Source organism: Eulemur rufifrons, chromosome 2 (assembly GCF_041146395.1).
Source record: "Eulemur rufifrons isolate Redbay chromosome 2, OSU_ERuf_1, whole genome shotgun sequence".
NCBI classification, from domain to species: domain Eukaryota; kingdom Metazoa; phylum Chordata; class Mammalia; order Primates; family Lemuridae; genus Eulemur; species Eulemur rufifrons.
Window position 1 is genome coordinate 36,468,087 of NC_090984.1, and position 21,573 is coordinate 36,489,659.

Consider the following 21,573-nt stretch of genomic DNA (forward strand, 5'->3'; position numbering starts at 1 on the left):
TCACTAAATTACATTATAGATTTTTATGCCACTGAATAAACTCACATTTATTGTTATTAGATATACAAAATTTGCTACAGTTCTTGAAATGCGAGTGTTATACGGAGCTATTTCTTGAGGTCCGTATTTGGTAAATTTCTCCTCAATTTCTGACATATTTCAAATTTTTCTGATTCTATTGACTATACTGCTTGCCTAATCACACTTTCTCTAGTTTATATATAGAATGTGCCAATGCCTGATACTGTTAAGAGAATAAAAATTCTGTCAAATAAAATTTCAGGAATTTACAAAATCTGCTTTAAGAATTAATGTTTGTCTTATAGAAATTATCCAAAAACTTAAATTATTCTAATTAACTAAATATTACTATCTCTTCTGTGTAATTTTTTTTTTTTTTTTTTTGAGACAGGGTCTTGCTCTGTTGTCTGGGCTAGAGTATAGTGGTGTGCTCCTAGCTCATTTCAATCTCAAACTCCTGGGCTTAAGCAATCCTTCTGCCTCAGCTTCCTGAGTAGCTGTGATTACAGGCATGAGCTACCATAGCTGGCTAATTTTTCTATTTTTTTGTAGAGATGGGGTCTCACTATGTTGCCTAGGCTGGTCTCGAGTGCCTGGACTCAAGCAATCCTCTCACCTCAGCCTCCCATAGTGCTAGGAGTACAGGTGTGAGCCACCACATCCAGCCTCTTCTGTGATTTTTATAAGCCCCCATCAAAAAACATAGAACAGTGTCTCAATAGTTCCCAAATACAGAGGAGGCTTATTCTATTACTTATCTCTAGGGACAAAGGCTTTTCTTAATTATAGTCATAGAAGTGGCTCAGTGTACACATATTCAGTACAATTTAATCCACAGTTCAGCTGAGTTCATAGCATAATGAAGTATTTAATTGTAAGATTTTTTATATTCTTTTTTATATTCTTCATGAGTCGTAAACTACTCTTTGGTCATTAAAAACACTCAGATATAAAAACATACTAGAAAAGTTGTCTCTGGCTATGTCTTTTTTTTTTTTTTTTTTTTTTTTGAGACAGAGTGTCACTTTGTTGTCCTGGCTAGAGTGAGTGCCGTGGCGTCAGCCTAGCTCACAGCAACCTCAAACTCCTGGGCTTAAGCAATCCTTCTGCCTCAGCCTCCCGAGTAGCTGGGACTACAGGCATGCGCCACCATGCCCGGCTAATTTTTTTTCTATATATATTTTAGTTGGCCAGATAATTTCTTTCTATTTTTAGTAGAGACAGGGTCTTGCTCTTGCTCAGGCTGGTCTCGAACTCCTGAGCTCGAGCGATCCACCCGCCTCAGCCTCCCAGAGTGCTAGGCGTGAGCCACCATGCCCGGCCTCTGGCTATGTCTTTAAACCTATTTTAAGCGCAGTATCTATTACTCTGAATTTTTTACCTTTTTGAATGAAAAAGAAGAGACTGACGAATAAAAAGTCCTAAACATGTGATTTAATATTTCTGTTTTGGTCTCTTATCTCTTCTTTAGTTTTCTCCACCATAGTTATGTTCTAACCTGTTGACCCCAGAAGGTGGTATTCAGAACATTTTTCTGCTACCTCATCAAATGCAACCCTTTTTTTTTGCTGGATCTAAGCCCTCTCTCTAATCCCTTATGTTTGGTTAGAAGACCTAAAATCATCGTAGCCTAAAACATAGTACTGGAGTTTGGGTGAAGATGCTTTTAGATCAAGCTGTTGAGCTTATAATACAAAGCTAGAGAAATGAAGGAAAGCTTTTACACCATCCTGCCATATTTAGAGAGCATTATTAATATAAAAGATGGAAAAGTGGGCTATAATTTTTCTTCTAGACAGAGAAGAGTACTCCTTGTATCTATCATCATAGGTATAGGAGAGAGTCAGCTCTGCCTAGATGACAAGGAAAGAGGCCCTCAGTCCTGGGCTCCCGCATCCTGGGGGACGTTGCTCTGTAGTGCTCCCTTTGTAACGTGAGATACCAGAGTGTGCTTGAGGTCTCAGTGCCCAGATTATCAAACAATCATCTTCACCCTTCCTCACAAAAGGGTTATCGTTTTTTTTGGTTTTTTTTTACTCCATTTGTACTCTTTCTTGAAATTATACTCTAATTCTGTGGTTTGTGATTATCCATCTCAATCCAGAACACAAAAAAGTCTTTAATATGTTTTTACAGGCAAAGAACTAGAAGTCTGAAGACCCAAATCGAAGTCAGGAATGACAGCTTAACCAGTTATATCTGTATATCACTTTGGACTTAACCTCTGTGTGCCATAATTTCTCCATTTATAAAGTGTTGATAATGATAGTTGCTTTGTTTTTTTTTTTTTTCTTGGAATAGTGTTGAGTGTGAAATGAGGTAAGAATGTGAGAATATTTTATAAGGTTCTGCATATATAGTGCTTTTGTTCTTATTTTACTAGTTTAAAAGTATTAAAAACACTGATCAGATTCTCCTAGCCTTCAAATTCCTTTCAGGCAAATTAGTAGAGTTATCAGAGAGGCAAAAAATAAAAATGAAGTAAGACAACTGTAAAGCAACCTAGGTCATGGACCCCCTCTCCCCTCTTGATTCCTCTGGATCTTGCTCCTTGGAGTGTGGTCAGTGGATCAGAAACACCGGCATCACCTGGAAGGATGTAGAAATGCAGATTCTCAGGTCTCACCCCAGACTTGGTGGTTCGCAGTCTGCATTTTAACAAGATCTCTGGATGCTTTGTGTTCACAGTTAAGTCTGAAATTATGAAGGTGGCTCTTGAGGGACTGGCCTTAAGGTAACCCTGATCTAGAAGCTCTGTCGGATCCAGAGCAGGGTCTTAGTAGTTTCGAAGGAACTGTTGGGTGCTGTTAGCTCCAGCCCAGGGTACCTGTAGAAAGGGTAGTGCTCGTGTTTGCCAGGCCCCCCGGGTCAGACTAAGGGTGTCATCTATCGCTGTCCACATGGGAATACAAACAGCTCACAAGGTCTAGAGCCCTTTCCTTATTCCTTCCACTCAGTGCTCTTTTGGGAAGAATTAAAACATCAAAATACCCTTTATTTCTTTATTTACTACTTAAAGGAACTGTAGAGATTAGAAGATTCAGAACCTCTCCTTGTATTAGCCTTTGGCTAAATGTTTATCAAATCTGTGAACAGTTTATCCAAGGAAGTTTTCATTCCTCATAACTCAGTTTCTCTTGGGATACAATTATGGAGTCAAGCTCAGTTCCTCATGAGATCAGATTTTTAAGATTTTGTCTACATTTTTTTCTCCTTGCTTTCATTTTTTCAGTGACTTTTGACATTATGTAAGTAATACAACTGAATTCTTAAGCATGTAGAATGTAGAGGGGGAAATGCTTTATGAACTACCATGCTGTGCTTGTGCAGGTGCCTTGTGAATTTTCTCTGAATCATTCCACGTTCCTACATGTGCTGCTAAAATAAACACCTGTGCTCTTCTTCAGTTCATTTCCCCCTTTTTTCCTCAGCCCTGTTTGTACTGCATCTTGACATTACACTCTGATTCTGTGTTCTGTGACTATCTACCTGAATCCACCACCTTAGCCAAATTAAAGAGTTTAGTTGGGGAAGACAAGAGAAATTCTCTAGCCTATTGATCAGTGTTGTTGCTCCGCATGAAAAACCTTTCCAGAGATTTACAAATTGAAGAATCATAGTAACTTGCACAATAGTAAAGAATGGTATCTATTCAGAAGATTCTTGAGTTCTCTGCATAGAGAGGTAAGATAGTTAACTTGATTTTTTAAAATATTATTTGGACTTCTTTATTGTCATTCAATGGACAGTTTTCAACATCTTGGCTATTTTTTTCTGTGATAGGAGATGTATTTTTTAAAATTTTCCTACAGTTTCAAAAGCCAGGCTACTTCCTAATTTCTTCCATTTAAAATAAGATACATAGAACAAAGTCAAGAGATAAGCAGCAGATTGGGGAAAATCTTTGCAATAATATGACAGAAGCCTAATTTCCTTAATATCCATAGAGCTTTTCAAAGGGCTAAAAAGAGGAATAACCCAATAGAAAAATGGCAAAGGATATAAACATGAAAAGATGTTCACCCTCATATATCATTAAACACAAATCAAAGTAAGTTACCATTTTCCAACTGTCAGATTGGCTGAAATTAAAATGTTTGAAAGACTCCAGTGTTAAAGAGTAGAAAAATAGCAGCTTGTTGGAATTACAAATTGTTTAACTTTTCTGAAGGGTGATTTGGCAATATTTATGAAAACGTGAAATGTACTATACTTTGATCAAGAAATTTCACAGATATGAAAAGATCTATGTATAATGATAGTCTTTACAGAATTACTTACAATAGCCAAAACTGAAAGCAACCTGGATGTCCCTCAGGAGAGTTCACAGTAGTACCTTCATTTGTTGAGCCAACGGAATAACATGCAGTCATTAGATGTGATAGCTTTGTATGAAAAAATGAAAAAATATAAAAGATTGTGAATAATATGATCCCATTTGTATAAAAAAAGAGGAGGGGGATAAAAGATCCTTCATGTACTGTATTTGTATGTGAATAAAAGTTCTTTGAAAAGAAGGAATAGAGATCAGAGAGAGAGGGACCGATACCTTTAACTTAATTATTTAAAAAATGTATAATTTTGAGTTTAGTTAAAACAATTCTGTGTAATAAACGTTAGTGATTTAAATGTGTTGAGAGAATGATAAACAGTCTAATTCACATCATTTTTCTTTCCCCGACCCACACACTCCTCCTGTCCCCACCTTCATCCCCGTCTCTAATAGTTATACTTTCATGAATATTAGTGGAGTGTCTTCATTTTCCCAGGGGAACTGCTTTTGAGAGAGAAAACAAATATTAATGAAGTGGCCAAAGGACTGGCAATGGAGGAAAAAACAAAGACTTTGCCCAGTATTGAAAATGAAATGCCAGCTGCTAAAAACGAGCCATTCTTTGGTTATTTCAGTTAGCCATTTAAAATAATTCGGATAAAAGCAATGACATTTTCCTATAGAAGACTTTGGCTTGGACTTCCTGGATAATTATTCCAATTGCCCATTATTCCTAATTTCTCTCAAGCTCTATTTATTTTAGCCTCTAGGGATACAAGGACATCCTTATTTCTAAGTCTAGTTTGAGGGTGGAGGCTTTGGGTTATTGATGGGTTTTTTTTAAGAAGTGGATTTTTGCCTTCTTTAAATAGCCCAGGACATGCTTGTGTTCTACTAGTACCCAGGAAGTATGTTTTGACACCTGGATTGAGTTATGAAATGTATCTTACTTTTACTCCTCACTTTTTCCAGTTGTCCAGCATTTAAAATTTGCCCAATAGCATTTTACTTAGTTTTTTTTAATACTTCAGAAAGTTATTTAAAAATTTGTTACCTCTGGTCAGGTGCAGTGGCCCCGGCCTGTAATCTCAGCACTTTGGAAGGCCGAGATTGGAGCATTTCTTGAGGCCAGGAGTTCAAGACCAGCCTGAGCAAGAGCAAGACCCTGTCTCTACAAAAAATAGAAAAATTAGCTGAGTGTGGTGGCACATGCCTGTAGTCCCAGCTACTCAGGAGGCTTTGGCAGGAAGATCACTTAGGCCCAGGAGTTTGAGGTTGCAGTGAGCTGTGATGACGCCACTGTATTCTAGCCCAGGTGACAGAGCAAGACTCCATCTCTAAAAAAAAAAAAAAAGTTTGTCACCTCAGTTTTTAAAATCAAACAACTCTTCTTTCTACCTATGTTATTTTAATATTTAATATAAGATTTAGTCTTTTAATATATTCAGTTTCCAGTCTGTCCCACCCCCACCCCACAGGACTCCTAGTGTCATAAATTTGTGTTTTATTTTGCCTTAGAGGTCCTTGCCTCAGCACTCTGTTTGAGTATCTAAAAGCCATATCTGGAGCTATCCTATGCCAAATGATAGTCTTCTACCAGTTTGTGTGCGTGGTTGAGTGGATGTTTTTCCACTTCATTTCTGGTTTTTGCTGCCACCAAAAAGGTTCACCAAGGTTCTCTATTTTTTTCTTCTTATCTAAACTTTCTGGGAGTGATCATGCTTATTTCTTTCAGATGGAGACTATTTTACCTTTACAAGACATGAACCCATTGGAGTATGTGGACAGATCATCCCAGTGAGTGTATCTCCTCGCACCTCGTATTTATTTTCATTTGACCCAGTTCTCTTAAAGACACATAAAACATGGTCCTCAGCGATGTGTGTTTTCCATTACTGGGGGAAAAAAAACTGAGCTCATGTTGTTGACATATCTTTAACAGCCTCCCTGCAAATGCTTATTTGAACAGGTTAATAGGGTTTCAGCTCCATTACCAGGAGTTGAGTTCTCAAGTCATGGAATTCTCATGATTAAAATAAGCAAAGCAAAGCATAGTGTATTAATAACTTGCCCTTGGTTATGGGTGTCCATTCTGCTTATGGAAAATTAATGCTTTGTTATATTTGCTTGTTTATTTTTTAAAACTGTGACTCACCATCTTTCCAGGCATATTATTTTATATGGTCTTTTAATCCCGTTCTTTCCCACTGTTTCTTTTCACAAGAATCTAGATAGAAGACACTACAGAAGACACAGAAGTACAATTAACGTCACGGTCATAATTGAAACCATGCCGGGCTGTTGTGTGTCTTGTAAAGGGAAATAGATGTAGTGCTTAGTGTTTGGATTGGAACATTAAACATTGTCCTTTTTTTTTCTCTCTCTCTCTCATACACACCCTTGGCACAATACAAAATATCACTGAAGCTTCTAACAGTACTAGCTAATAGTTCTGGCAGGATTTCAAGGGGAGGCTCAAATTAAACTCTTACAGCATAGACAAGAACTTTTCTATTATATAGGAGAATAAGTAAAGATAATCTTTGGCTTTAAGAACCAAAGATTTTGGGGAGAGGTATTAATATTTGTTGAAATGATAGGTAAGTCCCAGGTTACTGTGAAATTTATTAGAGAATGAAAAGGGAAAAGGGAAAGGTTTGATTTAAGTTCTTCTCCTAAACCCCTAAAGAAATCTCACTTGGATCAGCTCATGGGTGCGGCCTGTCCCCTGCATCGTAGGACTCCAACTTGCTCTTCTTGCCCTTCCCCAGACTTCACCGATAGGACAAGAGCTCCTTGTCAGCCAGCTCTAGCTCAATTACTGCACTCCAAGATTTATATACTGTAGATGGAATTAAAACATTACTGTGGACTCTCAAGTTTATAAACAACTAAGGGGAAAAGAAATTGGGTGTTTGGTGAAGGCAAGACACTTGTATATTTTTGCAAGCTTGCCAGAGCCAGTGAGAATCCTTCAAGGATGGCAGCTGAGATGCTTCAGGCAGAAACACATTGTGGTCAGGGGCTGAAGCCAAGGACCGGGATTTCTGTTTTCTTTCTTAATGAAATTATCAATGACACCTGATAGTATTGAGGCTCATGCCTGTGCTTATGACAATACAAGCTTAATATCCTTTTAAAATCAATGTAAGCCATTTTTGGCCCCAAATTCATATACTCACATAAATATATTTTAGTCTCCATTAGCATATTTTGCAGTGGGAAGGAGACAAATGAAAATTTTTGCATAGTCAACGGTAGATGCCCTTTATTTTTTGTAATCATATGTGTTTTGTGACAGTAAATGTATAAAGAAAAAAATGCTGCCTTGAAACACACATTGACTTAAATATAATTCACAGAATTTTCTTTTCTAGCTTTTCCACATTGAAGAGCTTTCATACCAGTTTTAAAATCCTTGTGTAAAAATTTCAGATGCAAGGGAAAGTTTTAATATGCAAGAACTTATTAGAACCAAAGCCCAATTTTAAAAGTATATAAAACAACAACAGTGAAAAACCAAAACAAAACAAACAAAAAACGAACGCTTTTTACCAAGAGATTTATTTTGGTGAGTAGTTGCACTAGAGTAATTTGTTGAACAGAGAGTAAAAGAGAGATTTTCAAGGTCAATGCTATTCTATTCTTAATGAAGTTATTAAAAATCCAAACATCTATACTTGGTGGTAGACAAGATTTATGTTGAGGACTAGTTTGAGAAATCTGAGAACTCACAGCTTGAAAACAAAGCGGTGAAGGAATATTTTTCCATCTATCAACTTTGAGTTTTTTCCTTTCAGTGGAACTTCCCCCTGCTGATGTTTGCCTGGAAGATTGCTCCAGCTCTGTGCTGTGGGAATACAGTAGTTATTAAGCCTGCAGAGCAAACACCACTCAGCGCACTCTACATGGGAGCCCTCATCAAGGAGGTAAGAGAAACTGACTTCAGGAGTGGTTCCGACTCCCTTTACAGTTGGAGCCTGTTAGAGCATATCTCATTTAATGTAATGCATCAGCTTTCACAAGCCACATTTCCTGCTATTCTGTTTTCTTAGGCTGGCTTTCCACCAGGAGTCATCAATATTTTGCCAGGATACGGGCCAACAGCTGGAGCAGCAATAGCTTCTCATGTTGGCATAGACAAGATTGCATTCACAGGGTCTACTGAGGTAGGTATCTGAGAAACCAGAAGCTGAAAAACAGTTCTGTGAATGAGTAGAGGGGTAAAAGGGGTAAAAGAACACTGAAAATAATACCCATAGGCTGGACACCAGCAGGGTAGTGAGTACTGAAGCTCCCAAAGGACAACCTTGGTATTATAGACAGAACGCTGGTGAATGTGCAAGCAAAGGCACACATTGACCATTCGGTGCCACAGATCTCTAAGCATTTGTGTGCAAAACTGTGTAAAAACTGTCCCAGAAACTGGGGTTCTAGATACTTTTTTGAGTCAAATGGCAGAAGCAAGTTAAGCTGGAAATCTAAACTAGTCTCTGGTACAGATGAGAATTGAGACACAACGTTCCCTTCTCTTTGTTTTGCCAGGTCCTATATATGCAATTAGCAACTAACTGTGCCCCATGAGCCATAAGGGGTGACATAAAGCAGGGGTCAGGAAATTTTCTTCTGTGAAGGGCCAGATAATAAATGTAGATTTTTCAAGGAATGTGGTCTCTGTCACAGCTATTCAACCATGCCCTAGTAACACCAAGCAGTTGTAGATAATACATAATAATGAGCATGGCTATGTGCTAATAAAACTTTAGTTATAGACACTGAAATTAGAATTTTATATAATTTTTGTGAATCACAAAATGTTAATCTTTTTGTTTTTTTCCAGACATTTAAAAATGCAAAAAAAATGTTTTTAGCTTGTAGGTCATACCAAAACAGGTAGCAGGCCAAATTTGGCAGATGGGGCATAGTTTACAGATCCCTGACACAGAGTCACAAGTGTGTTTAGGGAGATTTATAAAATGTTACTTCAATATGTCTTTGAGTCAAGTAACAGATAATCAAGAGAGAGTCTGAATCTTTTTGTTTCAAGCAGAACCTCACAGATGACACCATTATTGAACAACAGATGTCTGCAGCTCTAGAACGGCTATCCAATAGAAATCAAATTAGAGCAACATCTGTCATGTAAAATTGGAAGAGGCCACATTTTAAAAACAAAAGAAGAAATAAGTAAAATTAATTTTAACATTTCATTTAATCCAGTATTTTCAATATAGTACATTTTAACATAAAAATTATTAACCAATATTTTGCATTCTCTTTTTTTTTTTTTTTGAGACAGAGTCTCACTCTGTTGCTCTGTTGCCCAGGCTGGAGTGCAGTGGTATGATATAGCTCACTGTAACTTCAAACTCCTGGCCTCAAGCCATCCTCCTGCCTCAGCCTCCCAAAGTGCTGGGATTACAGGCATAAGCCAGCTGCATCCAGCCTGCATTCTCTTTTTCATGTAAAGTCTTTGAAATCTGATATGTGTTTTACATTTATAGCACATCTCAATTGAGACTAGCCACATTTGAAACACTCTATAGCCATGTGTGTCACCATATTGGACAGTGCAGGTCTAGAAACTTAATTATATCAGTTGATACAGAGTTAATGAAATGTATTAACATGACTGACTCGTTAATAAATTTCATAAAACATTAATTAATAAATTTGAATGTCAGTTAATTTACAGTTAGGTTATTGAGTTTTGTTTGACAAGGTTATCTTGTTTGTTTCTAAACCTTTCATTCTAGTTGTAATGTTATAGTAATTTTGCAATTAATGAAATATATAAGCCAAAATGTGAGTGTTAAGGGAATTATCATTTCTGTATAAATTAAGTCTAATGCTTTGAAAATAAAGGCTAGATGATAAGAAAAATTACAATCAATTAGGACTAGGCATGACAGTTGTAAAAGATTGAGGAAAAATATAAATCTAGATAGAGTATATGCCTGGATTGCTTTGCAAATGTTTTTAGGTCCTTTTTAAAGCAATTGAAACCAGAAATCTTAAACAATACTTTAGGGGTGTGGTTTAATTAGAAAGGACAGGTGGACCCATAATTAAAGAAAAGTCCTTCGTTCTATATAAAAGATTGGAGATGAATATATATATATTTTTAAGCAAAAATGAAATATATAAGGTATCTTTCCCTGCTTTAACCTTTTTCTATTAATCAACCAATGGTTCTGATTGAGTTAGTCAAGAGACTTCTGGTGTGTAATTTTTTTAAACAAATTTTTTTAATAAAAGTAAAGGCATAATACATAAAATGAGATATAACACCTTGTCATGTCAGTAGCTATATCGTCTTCATTTTTTTGTTTTGTATTTGTAACATTTTTACATTTTTCTGTTTTTAGAGACAGGGTCTTGCTCTGTCACCCAGGCTGGAGTGCAGTGATACAATCATAGCTCACTGCAACCTTGAACAACTAGGCTCAGGTGATCCTCCTGCCAGTTATTTGTTGTGTAGTGTTCATCACGATGTCATCATGTAGATCTTAGGCATTTCTTGATAAATTAATTGCTGGGCATTTAACACTTTCTTCCAAGATATTTCAGTCTAAAAACTGTCACCATTTTTTTTGTAAGTCACAATATCATGTAGTAGAAAGTTATATTGAATAGATGGAACCTCAGGTCAGCCGAGTCGTCATACAGCGGGTCAGTAAGAACATTAGGCACTTGTTGCCAGGCTGCTTGGGTTCAAATCTTTGTTTTGCCACCAAAGATCTTTTTTTAAAGTTTTGAAATGACTTTATTGAAGTACAGTTTACACACAATAAAATGTACCAATTTAAGTACCAAATATACACACCTATGTAACCACCATTCCAATCAAGATATAGAATATTTCCATACCCTGAAAAAGATTTCTCATGCCTCCTTGTGGATAATGACCTTGGCTCTAGGCAACCACTGATTCTTTTTATTATATTTTACCTATTCTAGAATTTCATATAAATGGAATATACAGTATGTACTCTTCTGGGTTCATTTTCTTGTATGTGTGCATGTGTTTTTTTTTTTTTTTTTTTTTTTTGTTATTGTTCCACATTTAATGTATTTTTATATGGTCAGGTTTAAATTCCCCATCTTGATTTTTGTTTTCTCTTCATCCCATCTGGTTCTTTGGTCCAGTTTTTTCCTCTTTGTCTACCTTCTATTGGATGAATTGAATAATTTTAGTGCTCCAGTTTGTCTTCTATTTTGCATTATTAGCTAGATTTCTTTTTAAGGTGTTTGCTTTAGTGTTTGCAGTATACATCTTAATCAGTCTACCATTAAATAGTATTATGTTAATTTATATTGTGATAAGCTTATAACAGTATTCTCCCACTCCTCGTCCCATCCCTAATGCTATTGTTGCCCTATAATTTACTTCCACATATGTTATATTCCCCACAATACACTGCTACTATTTTTGTTTAAAAAATTTAATTATTAAAAAAACTTTAAATAAGAAAACACAATTATTTTACATTTTCTTACACTCTTGCTATCCTGGCCCTCTTCTTTTTTTTTTGGTGTAGGCCAGGGGTTGGGAAGCTTTTCATGTTGGAAGCCTGCATTAATTTAGCTGTAACCAAATAAGGCTGCATTCAAGAAACTTCAATTAAATATTCTTAAAAATGTACATTGTTTTGTAAAAATCTAACTACTGTGTACTTAGTAATTTCAAAAAATGGAAACTATTTTTTTAATTTTAAAATTAACTAACCTTTTAATGACTTTGTTGTGTCTACTTTTGGTTGGAAAGCATTTGAAAATTTGGTTGCAGCATAGAGGTCTGCAGTTTCAGTTGATCCTCTAGATGGGTGTCAGTCATTTGTGACCTTAAAGACATCTTGATTTGGGTTGGGTAGGAGATGTAGATCTGCAGGAATAAGTGGTTGAAAAGCAAGAAAGCATTTTTCAGGCATGTTGCCAAAGTTGTGGGTATTCTACTGCATTTTTCCATATTTCAATTGGATCTTTCTTAGCATCAAATAATGACTTTAAAATGTCATTTACTGAGAGCTCAATCAATTCCATCTGTAGTTGTTTAGGTGCCTTAGTGATATCAACCAGGTGAGGCTGAAATGCTAATTTGAGTGTGATGTCATGATTTTCAAAGTCAGTGAATCTTTCATTGTATTCTCCAATTAATAGGTCTATAACAGCTACATATTCTTCAAATGATTCGCATATACCATCCTGCTCATCAGTGACCTTTGCTAACTAGGGAAAATGTTCATCTGAAATTTCCTTTTGAAGAAATGTTTTGAAAAATGACAGCTCTTTTCGAAATGCTTGGATTTTTTGACACATGTCATATATAGGCTTAGTTTTACCTTGCAAAGAAATATTCAGGTTGTTTTGATTTGACGTGATATCACACAGAAATGCTGTATTCCTATAGAAATATTCTTTCAATAATTCACATTGCTGATTCTGTTCTTCATAAAATTTAACTATCTGTTCTCACACAGATAAAATTTTGGCTAACATCTGTCAGTGCAATAGCCAATGCACTTTAGAATGATACAGCAAATCCACACAGAATACCTCATTATTCAACTTTAGCATGTTAGGAAACTGACAATGCCATGTTGCATTTGCAGAAATATAGTTAACAATACTTATAACTTGTTGCAAAGTGTTACTTAAAATAGTAGCTTTGGCACAGAGATTTTGCTGATGCAAGATACAATGAAAAGAAATGAGAGCATCTGGATCTACTAATAATTATTTTTATCGGTGAATAAACCCTTCATGTTTTCCTGTTGTGGAATGTGTACCCTCTGTACATACACTCACTAAATTTACCAAATTCAGTCCAACTTCATGACATTTATCTCAAAAAATTGTTGAGAATATCTATTCCCCCTGTTCTGTTCGCCAAGAGTGCCCAAAGTGAGTGACTCTGTAACAAAGACGATCTTCTGTTATGACCCGAAGGAAACCCGGGCCAAGTCAATAGTATCAGTTGATTCATCCAAAACAATTGAATAATATATATTTTCCTTTGGAGTATTTCATGAAGTTGTTCTGTTAAGTTGTAGGCTACTTCATGCTGCTGATCAGCTATTGTTCTCCTTGAAAGAGGCAGTTGTTTGTACTTTGAAACATTATTGGGGTCTAAGCATCCTACAACTTTGACAATGCATTGTTTCACAATTTCTACATCCCTGAATGGCTTTCCTTTTTCCCCCGAATATATAAGCTACTTTATAAGTTGCTTTGGTGACATTATTTCCAGGTCTTACTGCTGCTTGAAAGAATTGTCTTTGCTTTTGCTCTTCATCTTTTAATTTCTGCAATACAATCTTTTGTGCCTCTCCTTCTAATTGAATTTGTGATCCTTAGGAGTGGTATAATGCTGATAAGCATTGAATTTCTTTAATGTTAATATTGCAGTATCACAAAGCAAGCAAATCACCTTATCTTTAGCAGAAACAAGATAACATTGCAATTCCCAATTCTCATTAAAACTGTTTTCTTCTTTCAGCGTTCTCTTGGTCTTCTTTGACATGATGGGCTGTTAAGCAGACAGAATTAAAAAATACTGTTGAGCTGTGCAACTGCTCACAAATTCCACTTCAAACAGAAACACAGTGCACTATTGTCAAAAGCTGATAACAGACTGGCATACTCGACCCCCATAAACTCTCACCAACCAGCCTCGTGCGGTAGTGGCACCAGTCAGGCAGGGGAAGTTAGAACTAAATCATGAACGTAGCAGTTGTCAATTTAGCCCTTATGGCTCACTAATGTTCTAATTGTTTCAGTCAATCTGGTTATTATTTCATTGAAACTTATTTTATCCTTTGGTATTTTAAATATGTTCATTTTAAAAAGAGAAATGTAAAAGATGAGCAAAACTGTATTGATAAAAATAAAAGGATTTGTTTTGTAAAATTTGGATTCAGTCATAAGGCTGCACTTAAGAATTCAGAAGGCCACATGTGGCCTTAAGACTGCAGGTTCCCCACCCCTGCTGTAGGCCCAGGTTTCCTTTTGGTATCATTTTTCTTAGCTGCAAAGATCTTTCTTTAACATTTCTTGTAGGGCAGGTCTACTTGTGATGAATTCTCCCTGCTTTTGTTTGTCTGAAAAATATCTTTATTTTTAAATTATTTTTCTCTGGGTGTAGAATTCTTTTTAGTAATTTGGCAGTTTTTGCTTTGTTTTATTTTACTTTCAAGACTTTAAAAAATGTCATTCTGGTTTTTCTGACTTGTTTGTGATGAGACATTAGTAGTCATTTTTATCTTTATTTTACAGTACATGATGTTTCTTTTTTCTCTGACTGCTTTTAAAATATTTTCTTTTTACTTGTTTTCATCAATTTCATTGTTATGTGCTTTTGTGTAATTTTCTTTGTTTTTGTCCTAGTTGACATTCATTAAAATTCTTAGATCTATGAGTTTATAGTTTTCATCAAATTTGGAGACATTTTGACCATTAACATTATCCCACAGGTCACTGAGGCTCTTCTCTTTTATTTTCAGCCCTTTTTCTCTTTGTGCTTCAGTATGGATAACTTATCTTGAAATTCCCAGATCGAATCTTTTAGTGCTTAATCTGCTTCAGAGATTATATTTTCATGCTCTAGAAATTTCATGGGTTCTTTTTTTTTTTTTTCCTTTTCTTTCTTTTTTTTTTTTTTGTCTTTTTCTTTTCTTTTTTTTTTTTTTTTTATTTAGAAATGAGGTCTTACTCTGTTGCCAAGGCTGGAGTGTAGTGGTACAGTCATAGCTTTCTGCTGCCTCAAACTCCTGGCCTCAAGTGATCCTCCTGCTGCAGCGTCCTGAATAGCTGGAACTATAGGCATGTGCCACCATGCCCAGCTAATTTTTTTATTTTTTGTAGGAACAGGTCTCACTGTGTTGCCCAGGCTGGTCTTAAAACTCCTGGCTTCAAGTAATCCTCCTACCTCAGCCTCCCAAAGTGCTGGAATTACAGTTGTGAGCTACTGCACCCAGCCCAGGATTCTTTTTTTATATATTATATTTTCCTCTTCATTATATTCCTGTTTGCTTTTAAATTTCTGTACATATTTCTAATATCAGTTTTAAAGTCTTTGTTAATTTTAACATCTCTGTCATTTCTGAGTCTACTTCTGTTGACTGGTGTTTTCCTTGGTTATGAGTCTTATCTTTCTTTTTGCTTCTTTTTATTTCTGTTAATCTTTAGAAAGGAAACTGGATGTTGTGACCATTACATTGTTGAACATGTAGATTTTGTTGTTTTTCTTTAAAGAGTGCCAGGAGTTTTTTTTCCCCCCGATAGGCAGTTAAGTCACTTGAGGTTCAGCTTGACTGTTTTGGAACTTATTTTAAGCTTTGTTAGGACTAGTTTATCCATATTAATAAGTTGAGATCCTTCTGGGGTTTCTACCAAATATTCCAGAGTTCAACAATCTTATCTGTCTGGTCAGAACTTACTCCCAGCCCTGTATAATATAAATTCTGGGAATTATTCAACATGCAGATTACTTGGTATTTGTTGTTTTCCAGCTTCATGGAAGCTCATTCTATGTATTCCTAGCTTAACATTTAGCCAAAGACTCAAAGGGACTTTCATGCAGATTTCTGGGCCTCATTCTCTCCCTCTGGTTCTTGGTCCTTCACATTTTAGCCACTCAGCCTCTGTGGGCTCTGATCTCTATTTCATCAACTCAGCGAGACCATCATGTTCTGCTATGGTCTCCCCATGCCATACTGCACTCTAGAAAGTTTTTTGGCAAAAGAAGACTTCCCTTATTTGTTTTTCTTGTCTACAGAGTCATAGTCCCATCCTGCCTGATGTCCAGTGTTTGAAGAAAACTATTTCATATGCTTTTCTAGTTGTTTCCAGTGGTAGGACAGGTCCAGTGTCAGTTATTCCTTCATGATTAGAAGCAGCAGCCTCCATGGCATCTTTTGATTAATTTTGGTATTGTTCTTTGATTTTATTTCTCTAGGTTTCATATAAATGACCCTTATCCTTATAGTTTATCATTACCTAAAATTGGATATGTTATAGTCAATGAGGTTATTACTGTTTTATTTACTGCAGTTGGTAAAACAAAAGTCTTCAAAGTACAACTCTAAGGACATTTGGATTCAGAAAAGTCCTTGACTTATTAGCATATGATATTTAAGTAGTAATTTAGTCTCATACATAACTCCCTTGTAATCTCTTTGAGCTGATTTGCTTAACAATTTAGTGTTGATTTTATAAGTTTTAGTTTCAGAAGGTGGCATTTTCTGGTCATGTTTGCAGATTTGAAGGGAGAATATTCTCTTTGGAGTCTATCCCTTAAGCATTTTCCTCAGTACTTCAAGTAGTATCTGATGTTTAGTAAACATGCATTCTAAATGTTTGTTGCTACATGAAGAAGGAGAGAATTAATTTGATAAATGATAGTTTAATATGAGAACTAGAAGGTGATGTATCAGTGGAATACTTCTCTTCTTTAAATGCCACAATAAGCATAGGGTTTACTATTTTTTACTTTGTAGCTATAAACTTATGGACCAGCCACTTAATTCTGTACAAAATTGGCTTAATAATGGTGAGCACACCTGTTTCTCAGGGTCATGAGAATTAAATCCAATATGAGTTTGGGAAATTCTAAATAGTAAGCAAATGTCAGTTTGTAATACAACATCAGCATCTCAAGAAGGGAGAGATCTCTAGTGTTTGGGTGATCTATCAGGGCTTCAAGAGAAAGAGGGATTTGATATAGGTCTTGTATGATATGGATAGTAGAGTGAATTGGGAAGAAAGAGCAGTACTAGTTAATAACTAGAAGCAGAAGAATACAGAATGTCTTAATGGAGTGGAGTGGGGATTAAGATGGGATTGGGGAGAAAGTTTGGGAGGCAGATGAACTAGAAAATAATATTGTGTAAATGTCATTTGAATTTTGGGTTAAAAAATTGTGTCAAAAATGTAAAAGAAATTTCAGACAAAGACATCACAAGAAAACTATATGCCAATATCTTATGAATATAGATGCAAAAATCCTCAACAAAATACTAGCAAACAGAATCCAGTAATATATAAAAAGGATTGTACACCATGACGAAGTGGAATTTATTCCAGGAGTGAACGCTTGGTTTAATATCCAAAAAATTAATATAATACTCTATAGTAAAAAGAATAAAGGACAAAAATCATATCATCTAACACCACACAGAAACTTGTACATAATGTTCATAATGGCGTTATTCCTAATTGCCAAGAAGTGGAAACAACTCAAATGCCCATCAAATGATGAATTGATTAGCAAAAAGTTGTATATCCATACAATGGAATATTAATCAGCCATAAAAAAGATGAAGTACTTATACATACTACAACATGGGTGAACCTTGAAAACATTATGCTAAGTGAAAGAAGCCAGTTACAAAAGGCAACATAGTGTATGATTCTATTTATATGAAATACCCAGAATAGCCAAGTCTATATAAATAGGAAGTAGATTAGTGGTTGCCAGGGGCTGGAAGGAGTGGAGAAGGGGGAATGACTGCTAATGGATATAAAGTTTCTTTTTGAAGTGATGAAATGTCCTGAAATTAGAGAGAAGTAATGGTTGTGATAATTTCACAACTCTGTTAATATGCTGAAAACCACTGAATTGTACTAAAGAGTGGATTTTATGGTGTGTGAATTACATCTCAGTAAAGCTGTTAAACATGAATGCATTTTTAAAGTGTTAAAGCTTTTAAATTTTGGATATTAATAGCCAACAGTGATTGACCACTAACTTTAGGCCAGACACCTGCTAAGTGCTTTGAATACATCATCTCACTGCATCCTTACAACAACCCTAGGAAGTACACGTGTGGGAAAAGTACGGCTGGGAGGGGTTACATGCAAGTGAGTTGCAGGGCTAAGAGTCACACGCAGAGCCTGTACTCCACGTCACAGTGCTACAGCGCCTCCCTGGCTAAGGGGCTGCAACTGTCCCATAGGAGGAAGGAGCCGTTAAAATCCAGAATGACACATTAATGGGGATACTTAGGAAGGATGATTTCTCAATGGAATATGCTTTGATAAAAGAATGGTAAAAACTGTCTAATTCTTAAAGGTCATAGATACTGTTCTAACTCTATTCTTTAAAATTGCATCTGTAGCCCCTCTAAATTTCATTTGTTACATTGTAGGACTTCCATCTGACATTCTCTGATACAGGACTTAAAGTTTTAAACCCAAGCTATTTCAAGTCAATTCTGCAAACACTTGTTGAACATTTACGTGTCAAGCACTATGCTAGACCTTGGAGATACAAAGGTGAGATCTTGTGAGAGTCAGCGTAGCCCAGGTGACAGTCTGTGAATATGTAACTATTGCAGTGTGACACGTATGGGAGCCTGGAGGAAGGGAAGAAGAATTTTGTACCATTTTACTTAAAAATTTCCTGATTTTGAATATACTTTCTAATATCGAGGCTAGAACTAAAATTCTCTTGTACAACCTGGTTTTCAAATGTATCTGTGTATCTAGGAGAAATATCATTAGTTCCAGATATTTATTTTTTGTTTAAATTGAAATACCATTAGTGCCAACAGAGTAGCGCAGTGGAAGCGTACTGGGCCCATAAAATTGAACTACCATTTATTTGAAGTGGTCTGGGGGGAGATGGCCTAAAGATTTTGGTGAATTGGTGATTGAAACCTCCCAAAGCCAATCCTTGGCATGTCCTTTGGGACTCAAAGCACAGGATCTAACTCTTGGCTGAGAGGAATAGAGTACCATTTTGAAAGCCCCCGCCCCGGAAAGGTTTGGTTTTGTGCTGCTCTAGGGCAGAGCTCATGGTGGTAAGGGGGGTGCAGGGCAAAAGACCTGGGCCTGGAAACATGGACGGGATTCCATAGCAGTAGGAGGAAACTGTGAGCAAGTACCCACTGGAAGGAACACTGTGTTGGCAGGACTGTAAGACCAGAGTCTAAAGTGCTACTACAGTCTGGGTGTAGACAGGAGACTTGAGGTGATGAACGGTGGAGGAGGGGTGGATAGCAGGGTAAATGGCTTTAAACACCAAACTGAGGAGCTTGGGGTTTAGCCTGAGGGCAGCCATGGAAGGTGGGGTTTGTGAGAGCTGAGCCCGGGCTAGGTGTGCAGACTGGACGGAGTGAGGTGAGCTTTAGAGCCTGGTCTGGGCGTCAGCACACCCACTTGGTCCCTGCTCCCACGCCTCCCCAGCGCCACCACCTGGCTTTCAGTCTCCCGCACAGCAAGGAAGCTACTTTATTCAAAGATAAAAGAATTTTAAGAAAAAGATAATTCTACATGTCATTCCATAGTTGTTAGTATTCACAACTGGGAGGAATTTAGGTCTGTCTTCTTTTTCTCTTATCACTAATATATTTGGAGAAGATGAAGTTGTAGTGGTATGGGAACCAAAGTACAAAACAAACTTGGAGGAAAAGAATGCCAGGGGTGGGGACCCTTGTGAGTACTGTGTTGCTTGATATTGGCAGATAATCAACAAATACTGGTACCATTCAATTCTCAAAATCATTTCCCATGCCAGTTATTAAAAGACCAGCACTTTCAAAAAGCTTGATACATATTTTGCTGGAAGGGAGAATGGGAGATTAGGTTTCACTGTTCCCTCTCAATAGCAAATAAAGATTTTGTTGTCATTCTAGCAGTGCTGCTTTTAACAGGCATATAAAAGCCAGAGCAGCAGATTTAATACTAATTCAGTGTCTATCCTTAAAAGTATCTTTAAAAGGATGTGGAAAGACTCACAGAGATGGGAAAAAACAAGCAAACACCCCAGCCCTAAGAACCTAAATTGTACCAGATGGAACACGTTGATGAGTTGGTGTGTGTCTGCTTTCCTATGGTCCTAACACTTGGTAGGAGCCAACAATGAACACCACATGCTCTATAGCTGCTAAACGGATGTTCAAGTGAAAGTATTTAATAGTCAAGGGACACAAAAGTGTGTAAAAGTTAGATAAAATACTAGGTTTTCCTCTACAGCTATTTCTCATAAATTATCTTTCTCCTCAGATTATATTACTCTCAGCCACATTCAGGCTAAGTTAATTTCCATCTACAAAACTATGCCAGTGACTTATCATAAGCAAATATAATTCCAGAGCTGAACAGTTAATGATCAATCTGATTAACCAAATGATCAACAACATAGAATTTTACAATAGTTTAGGAAGTTTAGAGATTTAATGTAGTTCAGCTTGAGTTAATTTCTCTCCATCCTTTACTTAGAGTCCCTTAAAGGAAAATAAAGTATTCTTCAGCACCTTGCTAAGATGAAAGCTTGAAAGAATGTATCACAACACTATACTTTACGTATCTCTAAAAAAAAAAAAAAAAAAACTAGAGGAAATCATCCCTTTTTCAATAAGAAATTCCAAACAGATTTCAAATCATACCAAAGCAATCAAGATTAAATATATCAGAGTCATATCAGAAAACTGGATTTAGTTTCAACATCTGTTATGGTTGTATGGATTCATTTACAGTACATGTTATTTATTTAATCTTTCCAGGTCTCAGATTTCCTTTCTGTAGATTCAGGATGATTGTACCTACTTCATGGAGTGGGAGGATGAAATAAGGTATATGTTTGAATGTGCCCCCCAGAAAGCATATATGTTGGAAACTTAATCTCCAATGCAACAGTGCAACAGTGTTGTGAGGTGGGAGCTAATGGGAAGTGTTCAGGTCATGAAGGCTCCACCCATGTGAATGGATTAATGCCATTTTAAAAGGGCTTGAGGCTGTGAGTTAGGTCTCTTGCTCTCTCATACTTGCTTGCCCTTCCACCTTCCGCCATGGCATGACACAGCAAGAAGGTTCCCGCCAAATGCGGGCCCCTCAACCTTGGACTTTCCCGCCTCCATAACTGTGAGAAATAAATTTCTGTTCTTTATAAATTACCCAGTCTGTAGTTTTCTGTTATGGCAACACTAAATAGACTAAGACAAGCTAGTATGTTTAAAATGTTTAGCACAGGACTTAATTTTTAGTAAATTGTCAGTAAATATTAGCTGTCATTGTTGCCTATTTTAAGTGAAGTTTATAGAACAATTTATGCTCCGGAAAAAGTGGAACAACAGAAGGGGCAATGGATTCAACCAACCATGGATCAAATTCCAGCTTTCCTGCTTTGTGACTTCTGGCAAATCATTTAGAGTCTCTGGTCATTCATTTCTTCCTCTATTAAGAAGGGCTGTGAATAACTCCCTACAGGCTTATTTGTGGATTGGGATAATGTATTTGGAAGTTCCATCATATTGCTTCGCACATTGTAAGAACACAGT

At 36.5% G+C, this 21,573-nt stretch overlaps 1 protein-coding gene across 3 annotated transcripts in view; it reads left to right on the forward strand.

Moving 5' to 3' along the window:
* Window positions 1-21,573, forward strand: part of ALDH1A2 (aldehyde dehydrogenase 1 family member A2) — a 96,627-nt gene that overhangs the window by 47,291 nt on the left and 27,763 nt on the right. For 2 of the 3 annotated variants that reach the window (XM_069459429.1, XM_069459410.1), the window contains 3 exons: window positions 6,030-6,091; window positions 8,095-8,223; window positions 8,350-8,463. In XM_069459429.1, coding sequence (XP_069315530.1) covers window positions 6,030-6,091; window positions 8,095-8,223; window positions 8,350-8,463 — 305 coding nt within the window. The remainder of the gene's footprint in view (window positions 1-6,029; window positions 6,092-8,094; window positions 8,224-8,349; window positions 8,464-21,573) is intronic. The other variant, XM_069459420.1, reaches the window with a different exon arrangement.